This window comes from Stegastes partitus, unplaced genomic scaffold, assembly GCF_000690725.1.
Source record: "Stegastes partitus isolate 25-593 unplaced genomic scaffold, Stegastes_partitus-1.0.2 Scaffold388, whole genome shotgun sequence".
In the NCBI taxonomy this organism is placed as follows: domain Eukaryota; kingdom Metazoa; phylum Chordata; class Actinopteri; family Pomacentridae; genus Stegastes; species Stegastes partitus.
This window is the reverse complement of record NW_007578119.1, coordinates 513393-532799: the sequence shown is the minus strand read 5'-3', so window position 1 is coordinate 532799 and position 19407 is coordinate 513393. Positions and strand designations below refer to the sequence as shown.

The window sequence follows — 19407 nt, the reverse complement described above, 5'->3', positions numbered from 1 at the left end:
GTCATTTCATTTATGCTGCGGTTTCAATTCCTTTATCGACATCTCTTCCTTAATTTAATCTCAGCTGCTGTGAACCGCAGACAACAAGCACATCAGTCTTCGGCACCATTCTGTATTAACTTTTGTATTAACACTGCTGAGCTATTTGGACTTTAAGTGCTGCTGTCAGATGCTTTACTTTGTGTATCAACATTCCAGTGACCTTTCTCTTCATCTTCGATTTTCTGCTGGGAGCTTCACAAATAAAGAGCTCAACCAGCGGAAAGACTCGCCTCAGGAGCAAACTAAACCTCCTCCTCTCACCCCTTTTTCCTCCTGAAATACTGCATTAAAAACTGTAAAAAAACAACCAAAAACCAGGCGTGTGAACAGGTTGTTCTGCATCATGTTTCTGTACAAACAGACGAATGCAACAGCTGAACAGAGAAAACTTTTGCTTCTGTCACTTGTACTTCTTTTCTAAAGCTGTTTGAAGAAACTAATCTCAAGATTCAGGACATTTTAACCTTCAAGTAAGACACAAATCTAGTTTTCAGTGTAATTCAACTTAAAGATAGAATGTTTCACTCATAGTCACAATCAGAAATTTGTTGAATTAATTAAGGAAACTCCATGACAAATACTAAAAACAACCAAGAAACAGTCTTCGCTGAAATCTGACATCCCCCTTTTTTTTTTTTACCAAAGCCATTCATGCCTTCAAGCAACGTTTAATGATGGTTTTACAAGCAGCTCACGTCATTGTTCTCAACTGTTCCCCAAATAATACACGTTTAAAACGCAAAAAAAGCCCCTAAAAAGCACTTATTGTTGTTCTGACTGTATTTATACAATCCTTAATTTTTCATTTTGCTACACGATAAACATTTAAAGTTTAACAAGTTGTTTCTGATTCAGAAAAAGTTGGCAGCCCACATTCATCAGCTTCCTGATGAGTTAAATGGACCTGAAGTCTTTTTATTCTAAATGAAAACTCTGCTGTTTGCTGCACTCTTATAGTTTATTGCTGCTCTGTAGCACCACTAAAGTTGTATTTGTGGTCTAATGTCTGTTTTCAGCTCTGCTCCATCACAGAAGAGAAACACACCTTCAGTTCACTTTGTGTCTTTTTGACTGATTATCTGCTATCTAGCAACTGTTACATCTGGAAAATAGATGCTTTGGAGCTGCTGGAACCAGCTCAGTTAGCTCAGTAATGACAAGTAATTTAATGACTGATGTCTCTAAAGGTCATAAAGTCAGACTGCAGGGTTCAGGTCAGACACTTTAGCTGCTCAACAGAAGGTGAATTTAGCTGAAAGCATTAACAGCAGTTTCACAATTGAATAGGATCAATTTGGAGATACTATCTCAAAAAATGTTCGTTTTGTGCTTCTTGTGTTGTTCTGAGTCTCGTAATACTAATTTTCGACGTTTTTATGTCTCATTTTAGTGATAAAGACGATGTTTGTCTCATTTAGATTTTAATTTCGGTTGCTTTGTGTTTTATTTTATGTGTCTTTGTATCATCCTGTGTCTGTTTGTGGTCATTCTGGATCTCATTTTGATCATTTTGTGGCTGATTTTGGTTATTTTTATGTCCCTCATTGGACATTTTGTGTCTCTTTGTGGTTATTTTGCATCGCTCTGTTTTCCTTTGTTGTAATTCCTTATCAGATTTTGGTTGTTTTAAGTCGCATTTGTGTCATTTGTGTCATTTGTGTCATTCAAAGTATCTTTGCAATTGTTTTGGATCTCATTTTGGTCATTTTATGTCTCATATTGGCTGTTTTATGTCTATCCATGTTCATTATTCATCTCTCATGGTGATTTTTTTTCTTCTTCTTTTCTAATTTTAGTTGTTTGCGTCCCATTTGTGTTTCTTTGTATTTCGTATCTCACTTTGGTCATTTTGACTCTTATTTGTCTTTCTGTGGCAGTTTTTCACCTCTTTGCTTTTCTTTATTGACATTTTTCATCAAATGCTGGTTGTTTTATGTCTTATTTGTGTAACTTTGTATAATTTAAACTTTCTCGGACATTGTTTTGCATGTTTTTCCTATGTTTTCTCTTCATTTTGGTCAATTGTGTCTCATGCTAGTCATCGTATGTCTTATATTCATCATCTTGTGTCTCATACAGTTCATTCTGAGTCATATTTTGTGTCTTTTTGTATCATTCAAAGTCTTGTTACAATCATTTTACGTCTAATTACGATCATTTTATGTCTCATATTGTTCACTCATTTCAGTTGCTCTATGTCTATGTAATTTGTGTCACTTCCTGTGATGCTTGCAGGTCCAGCGCCCCCCCTCCCTGCACCCAGAAGTTCAGTAATCCATCCATATCTGGTAGCGCAATTCCACGATAGAGATTTCATCACGCTAACATTCAGCTCACACGGTGTAGATCCTGTTTTCCTCTTTAAAAAAATCATTTTAAAAGCCCAACATCTAGTCTGTCTTTTCTTTAACCAACGTCAGCTCGTTACAGCAGCAGCCGTCACTCACCACTAAAAGTGCAAACAGGATGACTCCACAGCTCCACGCATCTGCTTTCCTGCCGTCATACTTCTCCCCCTGATGCACGCAGACACAAACACAGAGGGGAGATATTAAAACATGTGAAACATTCATCCTGAGTTTAATTTCCAAGCTGCAAAACACCACAACCGCTCTGCGCTTCGACGTCTATGTGATCATTCTCAGGGTAACATCAGCAGTTTGTGATGCACTTCTTTGGTGAACTCAGGTGTTTCCTGTGTTTTCCAAAATCTTTTACAATATATAAATGAAGATTTGGACTGTGAGGACCTCAGATGTCCAGCTGCTGCTGAATTGCTTGAATATTTTCTTACTTATTACTCTTCAACAACTATAATTTCAAATGTCCATTCATAATAACATGAAAAACATCTTGTTATAGCAATAAATTTAACATTATAACATGTTTTTCTTCCTCTAGTGTGGCAGTAATACGCTCCTGTGAGGAAGTCCTTCTGTGAGTTGTGTACATTAGATGAAGAGAAGAAAAAAGCACATAGGTTTGGTCACGAAGAAAAATGGCAACAAAACGAGCCGAGACAGACGCCACAAAAAGCTGAAATGCTAAGTGTGTTCTTCAGGGAGGAAGGAGGCAGGACGGGAAAAAAGGGGAGCAGAGTGAAAGCAGAGAGGATGATGTAAGAGCCACTCTGTTCAGCTGCTATTACTGTATGAAAGAAAGAAAGGCAGAGAGAGCACTTACCCTGATAACCTCTGGGCAGGCGTAGTGCGGAGATCTGAAAGAGGCCAACAGGCGGTTATTGTAGTGGAGACAACACAACGCTACACACAACCTGAGGAGGAAGCGAGCAGGTGAAGGAGGTGACACGAGGCTCTCTGAAGACATACAAACCGCTCCAGTGCAAGAATCCTTGAAAATAACAACAATAAAATAAACTTTTATTGCCTTATGGATTATTTTTTTTTGTCAGCTAAGTGAGTATTACATAACGTGAAATGGCCTCAATCCAAATTCCTGTGACGGTGGCTCATCCTGTTGAATAACATATGACAGCAGCCAATAGTGACACCGCAATGTGACACACTTACAGCCGGCATAAAGGGACGTACCGGAGTTTTTCACCATTTTTGCTGCGAGCTGCCTTCTTTTAGGGGTTTTATTTGCTGCTGCAGCCAGTGAATTACACTTAAAACACAAGTGTGGGGAGGTGGATTCAAAACGATTCATTTTGTTTCAAACAAAATGGTATTAATTAGAAAAAACATATATTTTATGTACATGTGGTGCAGTCAGTTGAAGTAAAAACAACAGTTGTCGTTGACTTTAATTATTTATAAAGCAACAGCACCACTTGTAAATATTTTAATTTGTATAAGTTGTCATCCATTTTTAAACGATGCAGCCTATAGTTGTTGTTAACAAGCAACTTGTCTCATTTTATAATACTGTAGGGTCTCAGCTATATTATTACTTTACTTAGTTTATCCTCTATAATTAATAACACTGTTGGGTCTCAGCCTTATTATGTACTAAAGGCAGGTAAAGGAGTATTTTATATCGTTTTTGTCTTGTTGTATTCCCTAATATGTAAATTACTCTGGTAAAATCACACCATAAGTAGATACTGGCACTGAAATATTCACGATAGTATTATATGTACATCATTAACATGTTTTTTTGTTTGTTTGTTTTTTTAATCATAGTTTGTTTGTTTTTTAAATATAACAGTTATTGTCAATAATGGACGAGTCTCAACCAACAGGCATACTGCAGCCACCCCTGCATGAGGCAGATTTCCCACAGATAGAAGCTAATCAAGACATAAATGCAAATGCTGTTACTGATATTTGAAAAACAAACAGTCACCAAATAAAGCAGTGCAGCAGCTGCAGTCAACGTCCCCATAGAAAAAATGTTTAAAATAAAAATAACTTCATAGTGAGTAAAATCAAAAAGTCAGTGGTTCACTGTGTAAACTGACCGTGTTTGTTCTTCTGTTAGGTTGTAGCTGCTCTCTGCAGATGCTGCTGTGTTCAAATTCAGCCACATGTCAGTATTACCGCTGTTAACGTCAGCTAACCTCCTTCAGCATTTCAAATTTTCTGGTAATACTATTTAGGTTTAGCTGTGACTTTCTAGTTATATATCTACATGAGGCCAAGGTTTTATTGAATCAAATGTCCCACATCCAGTGTGTGAACTACACCACGGCTTTCAGGGATGCTCACTTTTTTATGGTCTGAAACAACAGATATAACCTTTATTTACAATTTTTCTCATTAATAAGAGTCTGAATAAAAACAATAATACTAAAACTGATGAAAAGTAGCTGCCTGCCTGTCATGTTTTACTGCGGCTGGCATCTAGAATGCTTGTTTTTGTTCCCATCTTAGTGAGGGAAGTTTATGATTTTGCACTGACGCTTCGACGGCGATGTCAAGAACAGCCGGCACATCTTAAGTTAATTAGTGATGAATCACCCCCTGCATGAATCATACATTAGAAATAGTGTTACTGTACACATGAGCCATGATGGTGAAGATGTAGAAACATAAAAATGCATAGCAAAGATAGACCACTGTCAGTGTTTTTTTTTTCCCTCAGAATTTCTTAAATCAGGTTTTCTGAGGAGCTCATGATTTATTAAAAAGATTAAAGTTCCCCCTGACTCCCTGCAGTTCACTTCCTGCTCACATGCCAGTGATCCTGCACTGGGACTGTATGTACTGAAATGTCTATAACTTACAAGGATGCATTAGCACTGAGTAAACACAATTACTGGCAGTCAAGAAGAGCAGATTAGTTTAGCAGCTGGAAAAAAATATTGAGAAAAGTTTCGGTAAACTCAGCGTCTTCTGAATAATCCCACACGTACAGCAGAGGTCTGGTCTTCCTCCGCGTGGATTCATCAAAACAAACGAAGCAGAGAGCACGACTCTCCTCACGGAAACTCCCAGAGTAAACACTCTCTCCATCTTCTTCATACTTAATTATGCTAATGTATGTAAAAGCAGCCGATCTGCTCAAACACAGTCGTGTCACAATAAACTAACTGCAATTAAATTACAGCCGAGCAAATCTTCATCCTTCCTGCTGATGTGCATTTAATGAATTCCATCGTATGAAGTGAAAGACTTGTTTGACATATTACTCATGAAGGATATTTAAAGTAAAATCCATCAGCAGCTCTTCATACAAACTCATGTATGGAAGAGTAATCCGGCAGACCCTGACATGGACACTGTTTATCTGCCGTCACGTCGCGTCACTATGAAACTATTAGCAGATGCTGCTAAACAAACATCACGTTCTCATGACTGAGATCAGTCCAAACGTGCACTCTGCTAGCTCACTTTTTACATCAGAAACATTTTGAGAACATAGAAAAAGATGCTGGATAAAAAACTAATAAGTACAGACATGGTTTTGTTGCACAGATATTACACTAACACATGCACAAAACATTTATGTGCACTCTTTAATCGAAATTTAATACATTCTGTAGTTTTTTATTTATAAATTTTGATGAGTAATTCATTAAATTAGAAAATTAAAACAATGTGTAACTTTAATTTAAGAAAAAATAAATGCAGAACACACGTTTTTAGGGATTTACAAACAGATTGCCTCTAATATCTGCTGCGTCACATTTTCAACACATTGCTACTAAGCATCAGGCCCAGTTCAACAACAAAATGACTTGTACGACTACAGACACCTAGAAGTGATTGTTATCCACCATGAAGTGATTATCTCCCAGTTTACATACATCTACATGTACAGCTGCTTTTACCGAGATCAAAGAGTCAGAAACCTGCAAGTACACAGAACTTTATGTCAGTGTTGATGGCAAAGATTTGTCTCTGTGAAAGTTTGACAAAATAATAAAAGCAAATAATGAAAATAATAGGAACTGTAACTAAGTCATGAAAGCCAAAGTAGTGTTTACAGTTTATAGTTTAATCAGGCAGGATATTTACTGATAACACGCAAGACTTAAGAATTTAAGTTTTTATGCATTTACTACGTCTAATATACTTGTTTAGGCCGCCTGTACTTCAACACTAGAGTGTAGTTAACCTGATTTACAGTTGGGTTGTACATGAAATAATACGGGTAATCACAATGAAACAGTTTGCTATGATGAACAGATGATGCTGGAACACAGCAGACAAAAGTTGTAAACTTTTAGCAAACTGTTTCTTTTCAGCAACAGTTTGCTTTATGACTCCGAACCTCCAGACTCCAGCTTCCAGCCAGAGACAGTGAACGCAACACCTGTACTGACATTTGACCTGAAGTTTCTACAAATTTAACACCGTACTTCACTGTATAGACAAGTTGGCGGTATTTTTCGGTGGCAGTAAACGCTACACTTAAGACAGTTGGGATAACTTCGTCTGGAGTCTTTGTGATGACTTTGCTGCCGGTAACTGTTGCCTCTGTGATCTGCCTCAGCTTCTGCAGCTGTGTTGTTGCTGCTGGTGTTCGACTTCAGCCTCCCCAAACGTTTTTTTCTAAATCCTTGTAAGGATGCTTAGATTAGAAGCAAAGCCTGCAGACTGAGTTTGTCCTGCTACAGTTAGAGGCACCAAATGCAGCTGCACAGACATTTCTGATTGTTGTTTTATGCCGTTTTGCAGGATGGCAGAGCTCCTACTCACTGTTCACAAATGAATGACAACTTGTTTGTCATTTAAATTTCAACTGAAAGTGCAAAACGTTAAACCGAGGGAGCAAAATATTAAAATGAAATTGAACAATATTAAACTGTGGGTGCAAAATATTAAACTGAAGTTGCAAAATGTTAAACTTAAGGTGCAAAATTTTTAATTGAAGCTGCCTAACATGAAACTGAAGGTGAAAAATATTGAATTGAAGTTGCAAAAAATTAAACTGAGGGTGCAAATTATTAAACCGAAATTGCAAAAACATTGAACTGTGGATACAAAATGGTAAACTGAAAGTACAAAATATTTAATTAAAGGTGAAAAATATTCAATTGAAGCTGCAAAATATTAAACTGAGGGTGTAAAATGTTAATCTGAGGTTGCAAGACATGCTTTTGCACAGAATTGTAGTGTTCATATCATCTTTCAATCCAGCAGTTGCTCATCTAAGAATATTAGTAAAAATACTAAACGTAGTCGTACCAGCAATTCATCAAAACTTAGCAACTTGAAAAGTGTGTTAACTAAACCTACTGATGATGCAGAAGTCTCAGAAGAAAAGGTTAAAAGGTGTAGTTAAAGTGTACCAAAGCAGTTTTATCTCACAACGCACCGCTACCTGCATCGTTTCAATGATAATGAGGACTTTGCTCTTGTTTTCCTGTCTTGCTTTGTGCAGCATTAGAGCCGGAGGAGTCGGGTTTTAGCCGTTCCACATGGCAGACTCTGTGAACCACCGGTCGGCCTGCGGTTAACACAGTGGACCAGACCGCCTTCTGCAGAGCTTTCTAAAGCCTGCACAAATGAAAGGTTTCTGTTGTCTCTGGAGCCACAACCACTTTTCAAAATACCGCTGTGGATTTAGTGTGACAAAGAAATGTTGCTGTTTCCTAATGGCACAGAGCAATGCAGGAGGAATTAAACTCTTTGTGCCCTTCAGGGGTTTTATATCTGGGAACAAACGGCTGGAGTGGTGAGTCAAAAGGGGATTTAAAAAAAAAAAAAAGGTGAAAAACAAAGAGAGAGCAGAGGTTTACAGAAGTAATAAAAAGCATTTAGCCTGGAATATGTTTAGAAAACTAATATACACAAAGCTTAAAGAGCTTTTATGGTCTACGTACTGCATCTATTGCTCTGTTTACATGTACATCTTCAAAAGCAAAGTTTCAGGGACTTACAACTCAAAGTGTTGGATGTTCAACTTGAGTGCAAAGACTTGAGATTTACTTAAAGCGACTGAGACACTCACCCACAGCTGGTCTCCAGCAGACTGTCCCCGACCTGCAGAGACGCCATGCCGAAGTCTGCTATCCTGATGTTGTTCTTCTCGTCTAACAACAAGTTCTCGGGCTTCAAATCTCTGTGGCTGAAGGACGACAGGAGAGGAAACACAGAAAAAAAGAGACTGAGATGCTGAACAGTGATCTTTACATTTACACCTGTTATAGTCTTTTTGCTATCTTAACCGTGTCTACTGTTGAAGTAAAGACGCTCACAGATTCACTTTCACGGTCTACCTTAGATTTGACCTGGGATATGTATCAGTCCTAAAAGCAAGAATTCTTCGATGGTAAAGTCGACCTGATTGCAATCATCACTAACTGAAAGACTGCAGGTGTAAAGGAGTGTCAAGCAAACAACAAAATCTACACTTTTTACTCAGAATAATTGATCTGTATTCTCCAGGTTGACTGGTTAATATGGCTTCATTGACCAAATTCTCATTGGTTGGACAATCGCTGGTGTTAGTTTCATTATGAGAAAACCACTTAATCAACAAGCCTCCAGGATTAATCCATTGTTTTTGGCAGCAGGAGAAACAGATTGTACATGAAGACCCCCATGTTTCTACAACTTTAAACTAACCCAACCTTATGGAGGCTGCTGGCTTCAACTCCTCTAACATTTAGTCTGCTATCATTTCAGTATAAAATAACCAGGATGAAACGAAGCAACATGCTGCATATACTATCGTTTATTGCTGATTTATAATTCAATACGGTTAATAAGGCGAGCAGGTGAAGGGAATCAGCGTACTGTGGCCTGTTTTTCCTTACAACCAACCAGCTGGTCGACAATTTCAGTCGACCAAGATCTTCTTAGATTACAAGTCGTGATACCAGGAGATAAAAAGCTCAATTCCAATGTCTCCCTGTGTTGTCTAGAAAACACACACAGTGCAGAATAAATCTAATCCTTCAAAGCTAAACACTTGATGTCTAATGCTGAGAGTCAGAAGCAGAACGTCTTTGATGTGCAATTGCTCTTCGATACGTGGTGTTGCAGCCACGAGTGGAGGAACTAAAGGTGCTCCCGGAGATGAAAAGAGATCAAGAGGAGCTGGAGCCCTGAAAGTCGCCCCTAGCAACAGCTGATGAGGGGAGAGGCTGAAGAGGAAACCTGTTGTTCAGTCAGCTAAGACTTCAGTGCTTTTAGGAATGATGACAATGTCGTATAAAACTCTTAGAATAGAAACCACTGGAGGATTATTATTATTTTTTATTTTTAAATATATTTTTTGGCTTTATTTTCAAGCAGTAGAGATAGACAGGAAAGAGGGGAGAAGAATGGGGAGAGATCTGCAGCAAAGAGTTGTGAATGGGAGTCAAACCCACGACCGCTGCATCAGGGAGCTATAGACCCTGTTCATGGGACGCCCGCTCGACGAGGTGAGCTATAGGGGCGCCCTGGAGGATTATTTTTGATCAGTTTCTCTCTGTAGAGTATTTTTTTGTCCTCTGTGGGGGTTCTTTACTCAACCCAAAGTAAATACTCTCAGTGGGGCACAGCTGAATAATTAGACTAGTAAACTTCTGCAATGAATCAAAGCTGACGTCACCAATAAACAGCTCATCACTGTTAGTTGACGTGTTCTTGATCTTTCTTCACACCAACTTACAGATGTGGCTGGTGTGCTATTTCCTCACTAGCAACTGTTAGTTTTAACCAAAGCAACTTAACAATGAACGTTAACGAGGACAGCAAACATCAGCCTAATGCTGGAGAAATCAAGGCAGATGAGGAAGGTTCAGATAAACAATACATGTTGGTCATGTGGGTGAACTTTGGCTTCAGGAAACACGACAGAATAACATCTTGTGCACATCTGAGAAAAGTGACAGCAGGAAATTCAATGCCATAAAAAATGCATCTTGGATGTAAATTTGAATGCTAAAATTGCTTAATTTGGTAACTATCTCTGTAGAAAAAGCTAATTCCAGCAATATTAACAAGATTTGTCCTCCACAAGGATGTTTTTGGTGCCCATGAAAGAGGCTTAAGCAGGCGAGAAGGTAAAATCACCAGCAACAAAATGATAAGAATTGAGAAAAAGTTGCCTATTTGTCGATTGGGCTTTCATGTACTCAAGCGTAACAAACATTTTTGTTGATAAAATGGTCGGAAATAACAGGAAAATGCACAGATTTATGTAGGATAAGGAAAGGCAAAACCAAAAATGCTTACTGTCATACATAGTCACTCCTCAAATCTCTATTTTGAGCAGGAAAAAAAATATTTTAGCCATTTAAAACAAAAGAAAAACTGTAATTTTATTGTTCATTTCAGCATATGAAGTGAACTAGTGAGTGTAATTCTGTAAAAAGGGTAAAAATGGTGGATACAGAAAAGAGCTGGAGTTTATAGTCAAAAAAATAAAAAAATCTAAAATCAAAGTGTTCTGAGGACTTTAATGTTAAATAAATGCTACTTGGGGCCTGAATCTGTAATTTTCTATTCATTGTTACGTGGAAATCATTTAAAAATGTCTAATTCGAAGATAGATTTTTTTTGCTCATTTAAAAAAATAATCATTAACTAACCCATTAAGTTAAGTGTTGCAATTAATCGTGGTATTGATTTCAGGTGATGTCGTCCTGTGCAGAGTATTGCTTCACTATTGTTCAATCTGGTTAATGCCGTCGTGTCCGTTACGCTTTCATTCTACCAGATTTTCACTGGTTGGACAATCGTCCATGTTATTTTAGGATCACCAGTCATTCAGGAATAGTCCACTGTATTTGATGGCTGGAGGAACAGATTACCTGTGAACACCCCCACGTTTTCACAACTTTGAACTGGTCCAACCTAAAGGAGACAGCCTGGTCTGACTTCTTTAACATTACTTGAATGTTTACTCGGAGTCGGCTCCAAACTCACCGACATCATGTCAAATAAGTCGTCGGTGTGGCTGCACTTTGTTTAAACAGATGGTAAACTTTACAAAAAACAGTTTGCATATCACAGCTCAGCAACCAACATGGAGGATTACATAAAAACAGTTGTACAGCCTGAAATTGAGTGGAGTATTTACTCTGACTACACATGTAAAAGCCAAAAGTACCTCTCAATAAAATCTGATTTAATGCGCTGGGCTGAGAAGCAGTGTGTAACAAAAGAAAGTGCTCTCTGCTGCTGAAGTATTTCTGTTTATCCCACAAGAGGAAACCTGTCTGTGTGGAAATCAGGCTTGTAGCGAATAACTAATGTGGAAAATTTTTGGTTAAACTTGGTCTTAACATATTCCTTTACCGTGATACATAAACCGCAGGAGGCCACTGAGGGAAACTTTGGTGTTGGGTTTTTTTTTTGCTACCCCTCAATGCTGTTGCCAAAGTGTTCTCATCGTCTAAACTGTGTGTCTGTTGGTCTCTAACACTGTTTCGACTCCAGGCTCCCTCTGAGTCTGATTAACCGGCGCTGCTACAGACGCAGTTTCTTTTGCTGCAGTGGTCAGTCAGCAGTGATAAATCAGGTGCAGTGGCTACTTGTGTAAATTTCCATTCTCCCCTCTCCCACATTTTGCACCTCTAGACAGAAACACACAGTGTAGGAGCCTGCAATTTTCAGCTGTGAGTCAATTTTCTGTTTTAGCTGAACAGAATCTTGAATGTGGAGCGAAGAGAGAAAGAAGGTCTAAATCAGCAGGAAAAATCCAGCTATGTGTTTCTGAAGTGACACGTTAAGTTAAAGAAAGCAGTTTTGGAATGAATGCAACTGAAAAGCAACCAAATCCTACAACCGTATGAAAATGCAACATGCTGACTAAGACATGGGCTGCAGGGTGGCGCAGTTGGTAGCACTGTTGCCTCGCAGCAAGAAGGTTGCCGGTTCGCGTCCCGGAGTTTGCATGTTCTCCCTGTGCAGCATGGGTTCTCCGGCTTCCTCCCACAAGTCCAAAAACATGTTAAGGTTAATTGGTAATTCTAAATTGTCTGTAGGTGTGAGTGTGCTTGGTTATCTTTCTCTAAGTGTAGCCCTGTGATAGACTGGTGACCTGTCCAGGATGTCCCCTGCCTTCACCCCATGTTGGCTGGGATAGACTCCAGCCCCCCCACGACCCTAGTGAGGATTAAGCGGTGTATAGATAATGGATAATGGATGACTAAGACATGATGCAAACCGACTGAAAAAAAACAATATAAGATCTCTGTCAGTCTGTGATCTAGTGACCAACCATATGGAGTGGCTGTGGCAGAAGTCCAGGGCTGAGATGATCTGTCTGAAGAACTTTCTGGCCTCTTTAGGTGTTAACCGGCCCTTCTTCACCAGGTAGTCGAAAAGCTCCCCGCCGGACACATGCTCTAGCACCAGGTACCTGCACAGGTAGACAGACGGAGGAGGTTAGCGCGACAGCAAAACTTCTCAAATCCTAAATTACCAGTAAAATGTCAGTAGTAGCAATAAAAATCCTGCTTGTATGAGAAGCAAAAGTACAAACTGAATCATTTGTGAAACGTTGTTTTCACTTTAGGGCTGCATTTTCCATGAAAAAACACATTTTGCTCAGTTTCTTGCTGTAATGAGGAACTGCTGACATTGTTAAGACGTTTCCTCTTAATTATAAAACACCGGTTTACAAAGAGGTGATTAAAAAGTTCCAGGATAAGAAGCATACTTGCCGTTTTCTTAAACATTTGTAAGGTTTTTGCACTGGGAATTTGTCCCAACGGGGTCTTTTTGTCAGCTTCGAAATAATGCAATTGTTGAGAGGTGATTGAATTTTGAATTATTTATTTCAGAGATATTGAATTTCTGTTTTATACTGTAAAATGAACTGCGGAATACTAAATAAATAAATACTTGGAACGTATATAGAGCCATCGGATAATGAAATAAAGTAAAAAGTAAGATTATTTTCCTCTGAAATGTCACAGGGGGGGAAAAAAAGGCAGAAAATATCCCAGAATGACTCAAGCAAAGACCTGCTCTTGGGTAAATGTGGCTACTTCCCACCTGTGAGTCCATACAAATTAAACAGATTCATCAAAAGAAATCCTGTTTCATTTTTCCTCCAAATGAAAGAGGCATTAATGAAATAATTGAGTCATAAACTACAGAGTATTTCTGGGCGACGTGTTGAAGTCACCACAGTACATCCATGCTCTACATAAATCCCTGAGAAAATCCCCCAGCTCGCGTGGGTTTGTGTGCTCGTGGTTTAAAATGTTTTATCAGCGTCCTCCGTTCATTTGTCTCGGAGACATCGCTGATCCTCGCCCGCCGTTGGAGAACCGGCTCCTCCCGCCGCCCGTCTTCCCCGCGGCCTGATTTATTAGCAGATTAAGGGATCTGTTCAAGCGTTTACCTGTCAGAGCTATTTAAATTAGAAACACGCTCGGCTGTGATTTGTGAGCGCCGGAGTTCCTACGGCAAACTGTTTGCATCCATGATGACCGTCCGCCGCTGTCCTTGCAACATTAGGAAAACAAATTCCTGCTCCATTTGACAGCAGCGCCTTTATCAATTATTGAAAAGCACATTAAGCCGTGCCACTGGAGCACATACACGAGATTAATGTATACAATAAAACATGGATATACACGAAAGCTGCAGTCGCAGGGGACAGGTTAAGGTGACGGGACCAAAGAAACCTTTCATGTAACGGTACAATGCAGTTTGCAGTTTAGCATCTACAGCAATATTCAGATTTTGGTTTTCATCTTCATACAATTACTCTGTAAGTCTTTAAAGATCAGCTCAAACCTCTGTGGGCTTTTTTTAATCTGAAGAGTGGTGCTGATTTTGGTCTGCAAGGTAGTTGTGTTGAGGTACATCGTTTTTACTGCATAAAATAAATTTTTGCTGCCACACAAATATGGTTTAAAATAGCACCAAATTCATAAGATTGAGAGTTTTTTAACATTTTACGAGATTCCCCATGTAAAAAAGCGATGCACCATTATCTACATTTTTAATTGCGAATATTTAAAAACAGATGAAATGAGAAATGAAAATCAAATCAAAACATTACAAACCCAGTTAAATGTGCAGGGTAAGTGTTAGTGATTTCTGACAAATGATTTTTTACGATGCATAGTTGTCAAAAACAATGTCAGTTGTAAAGAAATCTCAAATAAATCCCGAAATTCTTGAGCTTGCACCAGTGAAGTAAGCTCTACAGTCATGAGTGCCTTAACAAAATGAATCCTACCAAGGGTTGCCATTGGTTACAAATGTTTCCAGCTCCGTGGTTTTAGTACCAAAGGTCCAAAAAGGTGTATTAGATTCAGCTAGTTCCCTATTTTAAACAATTATGAGGAACATGTGACAAGTTTTCCACTCAGGAGCAGGCAGCCAGTTAGCCTAGCATGCTAACATTAATGTAATTGTAGCAGCAGCTCATGAACATGAGCTCAGCATTCAGGTTAACATCTAAATAACACAGTGTGCTCTAAAAACACCTGCTGGAAATCTTTTGATAGAAATTTGACATTATTTTTGTTACATACAGATGTTGCACAAATCACACCAAACATTTACCATCACTGGTGAACGTCAATAAAGGCGGGAAATGTCACTGCAGGAAGACTGGATTTCTTAAAAATCACAAGTATTTGTGGTAAATCAAACCGTAAATAATTAAAGTTTTTATTCAAAGTAAAGTTGATATCAGAACTATATATACTGTTCAGCATTTTTTGTAAACATTTTAACGGAATTTATTTTCCTTTAATGAGTTAATATATAAGTAAAGACTCTGGTCCAACAGCAGATGTCAGATACTTGTGTCCTTTTTATACAGTTCAAACGCACACAGAAAAACAGTCATATTAATTTCTCTGGTGCAGCATCAATGCTTTTAGATGTGTGTATTTAAAAGACTGTGTCTAGTATGAATATATATTTTACATATACAACAACCGGTGCAATATCTGTAGAATCTGTGCAATATCAATGTTTTCTATACTAGAATTATCTTCTATCCCACATTCATAGGATTCTGTATAAAATCTGAATTTCTACATATTGAAGAAGCTGTACAAAATCAGCGGTACTACCTGCATGTTGCTCGCTGTTTTGTATTTCTCTAATGATGTGCCAACATCCTTGCACTGTCCCCTTTGCTGCTGTAACACTACAAATCCTCCCACTGTGGGATTGATAGAGGCTTTTCTTTATTTTATCTTACACCGTAAATGTTTGGACAGTTACACATTTTTCTTAATGCATATTTGTGCAATTACTTTTGCACACTTAAACCTTGTCCATCATGTACTAAACGGTCTGAACTTCCTAAACACCACTTTCTAAACTGATGTGACCCTCCTCAAATTAAAGCTGAGACTTCACACTTTAATTCAGAACCATTGTTTTTCTTCACACTGAACGAGTTGAAGCACTGAGCCTGAGTAATTATATTTCCTGTGTGGTAAACTTTCCAAAAATAAAGCTGCATTTTAAGCCTCAAGCGAAAACAGACGATGTAGTCAGTGAGACAGTGAGAATGAAGCATTCGAATGAACACTTGGGGAAATGTACTCACAGGTATTTCTTGTTTTCGTAGACGTCATGCAGCTTTAAAACGTGGGGATGCTCTATGAGTTTCAGAATGGCTATCTCCCGCTCCACCTGCAGGGAAACACAAAAAACACACAATTAGTCACAAAACGTAGAGTCATGCAGTTTAATGTTAATCTCATTTAGAAAATAATGAGGCTCAAGTCAGAAAGTGCAACCTGGAAACACACACACACACAAAGTGTATTTGTTATATTTTATCACGTTAATCAAACCCCGTGGCCCTGAAGGCGTTCATTTTGTTTGGTGCTTGCTGAAACAAAAACTCACGCACTTAACCTTTAGATTTGGTTCACTTGTTAGGCTCCCTGCTTTGTTACTGAGACGCTGTTGTGTTGAGAGTGTGACGCTTTTATTAAAGCACAAATATGTTCCGCCTGGATCTTCAAAAAGTGAAAAAAAAAAATCAAAGCCAATGCAAATGACTTCTCATAGCAACCTGTTAGGAGGAGAGCAGCAGCGTTGACCACAAAACGCCAAATAAACAACCTCCAGAGAAATAATAAGCTCATAGCATGAAGCCAACGCAGACAAACATCCAGTTTATACACACCGCATGTTGTGTGTGTGTGTGTGTGCATATTCAGCGAGCGGAGGTTTCATTTGGATATTGAATATATATTTCACCCTGCCTCCAACACTTTATTTCCTGCATTCTGGTGGATCTTTATGCACATATTTGTTGCTTTTCTGCATCATTTCATGGTGGAAATATAAAAGAAAAACACTAAATTCAGGCACATATAAAATACAATGATACATATATGGATCTAATTACATTTTCCACAATATAGTCTATAGTTTTATGAGCTCATGTTGCATATTTTGTGAGTAAACTAAGACCCAATGTTGAGGGAAGAAAAGACTTTTCTCTGCAGTGGAATATAACTGAGTATATACACACCAGTATTTTAACTTGAGGTACAATTTTAAGGCATTTCTGTTTTTTAGAGGCTTGCTTTTATATCTATATTTTATTCATATTTATTGCTTTTATTTTGTATTTTATTTTTTATTTTTTTGCATGTGTTGCATGAAGGGTATGTAAAGCATCATTCTTTAATAAAAAATATAAATAATAATACATAATAAAAAATAGCAATGACAGGTTGCACTCTGATGCTTTTGAGAAGATTTGTTTTTGATTGTTTTCTGTCGGAGAAATCTCATTATTTTAAACATTTACACAGCAATCTGTAAAACTTCAACAAAAAGCTCACTCATCAGCAACATTTTAAATTGTTTACATTTCAACCCTTATTTCCTTGCTGTCACTGATCCTCTGGTTGTTTTGTCAAGTCTGATTCAGTCCGTGAGCTTTAAATCAACTTTCAACTCTGACATTTAATACCAATGACTGAGATGTAACAAAGACCACAGTTTACATACGTGTCATACATTAGTGACACAGGAGATATAAATATCCACATCTGGTCTCACAGTCATGACAAAGACACCAGATCTGCTGTTGGACAGTTTCTCTGATGACAGATGTTTCTACTTTGATTTATGTGAACTGTAGGAGGCACCCAGTTCCACAGTGACTTATATTTATAACACAGAACTGGGTCTACATGCAGCTTTGTAAGAAATTATGACAAATGACAAATGATACATGTCTATTTCTTTGTCTCCTTTATTAAACTGTATTGCACACGCCGCTTATTATTGTCTGTATATTGTTTATATTGTCAGAATTACATTCTATGTATATTGTCTATATCCTGTTTATATTCTACTCTCTTTTCTATTTCTTTCTTTTTTTTTTTTGTTGTTGCTATTTTTATACTTTTTTAAATCCCTTTGTTTTAATGTTCATTTTGCACGTGGGGCATTGGAGTATTGCAATTTCAGTTCTCTGCATGTTGCACATATGGCAAAACTGACAATAAAGCTGACTTGACTTGGTGCACAAACAGAGGTGTAGTATTGAATCAAAAAGTTTTATACACTTGGCTCCAGATGTTGTCATTCTGTCTCTGAAAAAGTCTCATAAGTTGTAGTATTTTGCAAATGTATTAGTGTTCCTGGGGTATGAGAAGTATTTAGATCCTTTACTAAAGTAAAAGTACCAACACAGCAAAGTAAAACTACTGCTTTACAAGTACAATAGCAGCAAAACATAGTTAAAACATTAAAGTCAAACTCCTGGTTTGGTCCATCTGACTAATGTATTATTATATGTGATAATCTAATGACTGTCACATACAAAAATACATTATTATACGTGACAATCATTAGATGATTATTAGTGAAGCATCATTGTGTCAGCAGCAGGTTAATGTAGCTGCTGTAGGTCTGAACCACTATACATCTAGTTTTGTATACAGGGACAGGAGAGAAATGTGAGGGATCGTCACATGATTAGTGGAAGAACAAAGAAGAAAAAACTAAATCCTGAGACACAAACCTGTTCTCAGCTTTTCTCTTTGATTTTTGCTGAGACATTGGATCATTAGAACACTTATTGAAATGAAACCATGTGAGAAGTTTAGAGGGAAAAACAACTGGAGCTGTTGACAACTTATAGACATTTGAAACGTGACTGATTTCACACTGTTTTATATAGGAAGCAAAAACAAAAACAAAAAAAAGGTCAGAAAGCACTGGTTTGATGTTGTATTTCAAAAACCTGTTTTATTATTCATTGTTTAAAATCTTCATCTAAAGAAGCTGCTGGATGAACATACATCTTTTGGTCATATGTTTGCTGCATTTTGGAACAGAGAAATAATACGTCACTGTGTGATTGACTGATTCTCTGCACCACTGGTGAAGCTCACATTAATGCTCCTGTGATGAGACACTGTACAGTCTGAGTGCAGCAGCCACCTGCCTGACTTCACTGCTCACAGGGACACTGTTATTTCTGCACTGCGTCAATATGTGACGCTGCACAGCAGGATCAGTGCCATCTACCAAACGTCATCATACAGACATCCTCCAGTCCTCGTCTTAACCGTCCAGTTCCAACATTAGAGCATGCAAGGACAAATATTAAAAAACACTCATTTGAATTCTGTCCAGAGGATTTAGGTTTTGTTTTATTGTGTTTCTCCTTACCAAAGTATTGTACTGGAGCGTTACAATAAAAAGACCAAAACCAACAATGAATGCATCCCATTCAAGAGCCAGGCTTATTCTGCTTTTTGAGCTTCTCACTGTCCTTCAGGATGTTACGTAGCTGCTTTTCTGTGCATGAAAAAGGTCTGCAAATGTATAAAGTCCACACCAAAGGGAGGTTTTTCTTTTTCTCTCCCACAGAAAACACTGATCCTAACCTGCATGAAACACCTGCATGAAGTCTTTTCTTCTGTTATTTAATCTACATCACCATCGAACAGATTTCCACACAGTCTCTACAAAACTACGCTCCTCACTGACTTGAATGCGTTCTGAATTGTTTTAAAAGACATATTTTCTGTCACATTGGGGGGGGGGTTTGTATTGTAAT

General features: G+C 38.0%; 1 protein-coding gene across 2 annotated transcripts in view; it reads right to left on the bottom strand.

The window, feature by feature from the left end:
- The window catches only part of LOC103359678 (serine/threonine-protein kinase BRSK2-like), a 182710-nt gene that overhangs the window by 49729 nt on the left and 113574 nt on the right, over positions 1 to 19407 (bottom strand). For both annotated transcript variants that reach the window (XM_008285148.1, XM_008285149.1), the window contains exons 3-7: positions 15919 to 16004; positions 12610 to 12750; positions 8404 to 8520; positions 3226 to 3259; positions 2490 to 2558 (exon numbers count right to left, since the gene is read on the bottom strand). In XM_008285148.1, the coding sequence (XP_008283370.1) occupies positions 2490 to 2558; positions 3226 to 3259; positions 8404 to 8520; positions 12610 to 12750; positions 15919 to 16004 (447 nt within the window). The remainder of the gene's footprint in view (positions 1 to 2489; positions 2559 to 3225; positions 3260 to 8403; positions 8521 to 12609; positions 12751 to 15918; positions 16005 to 19407) is intronic.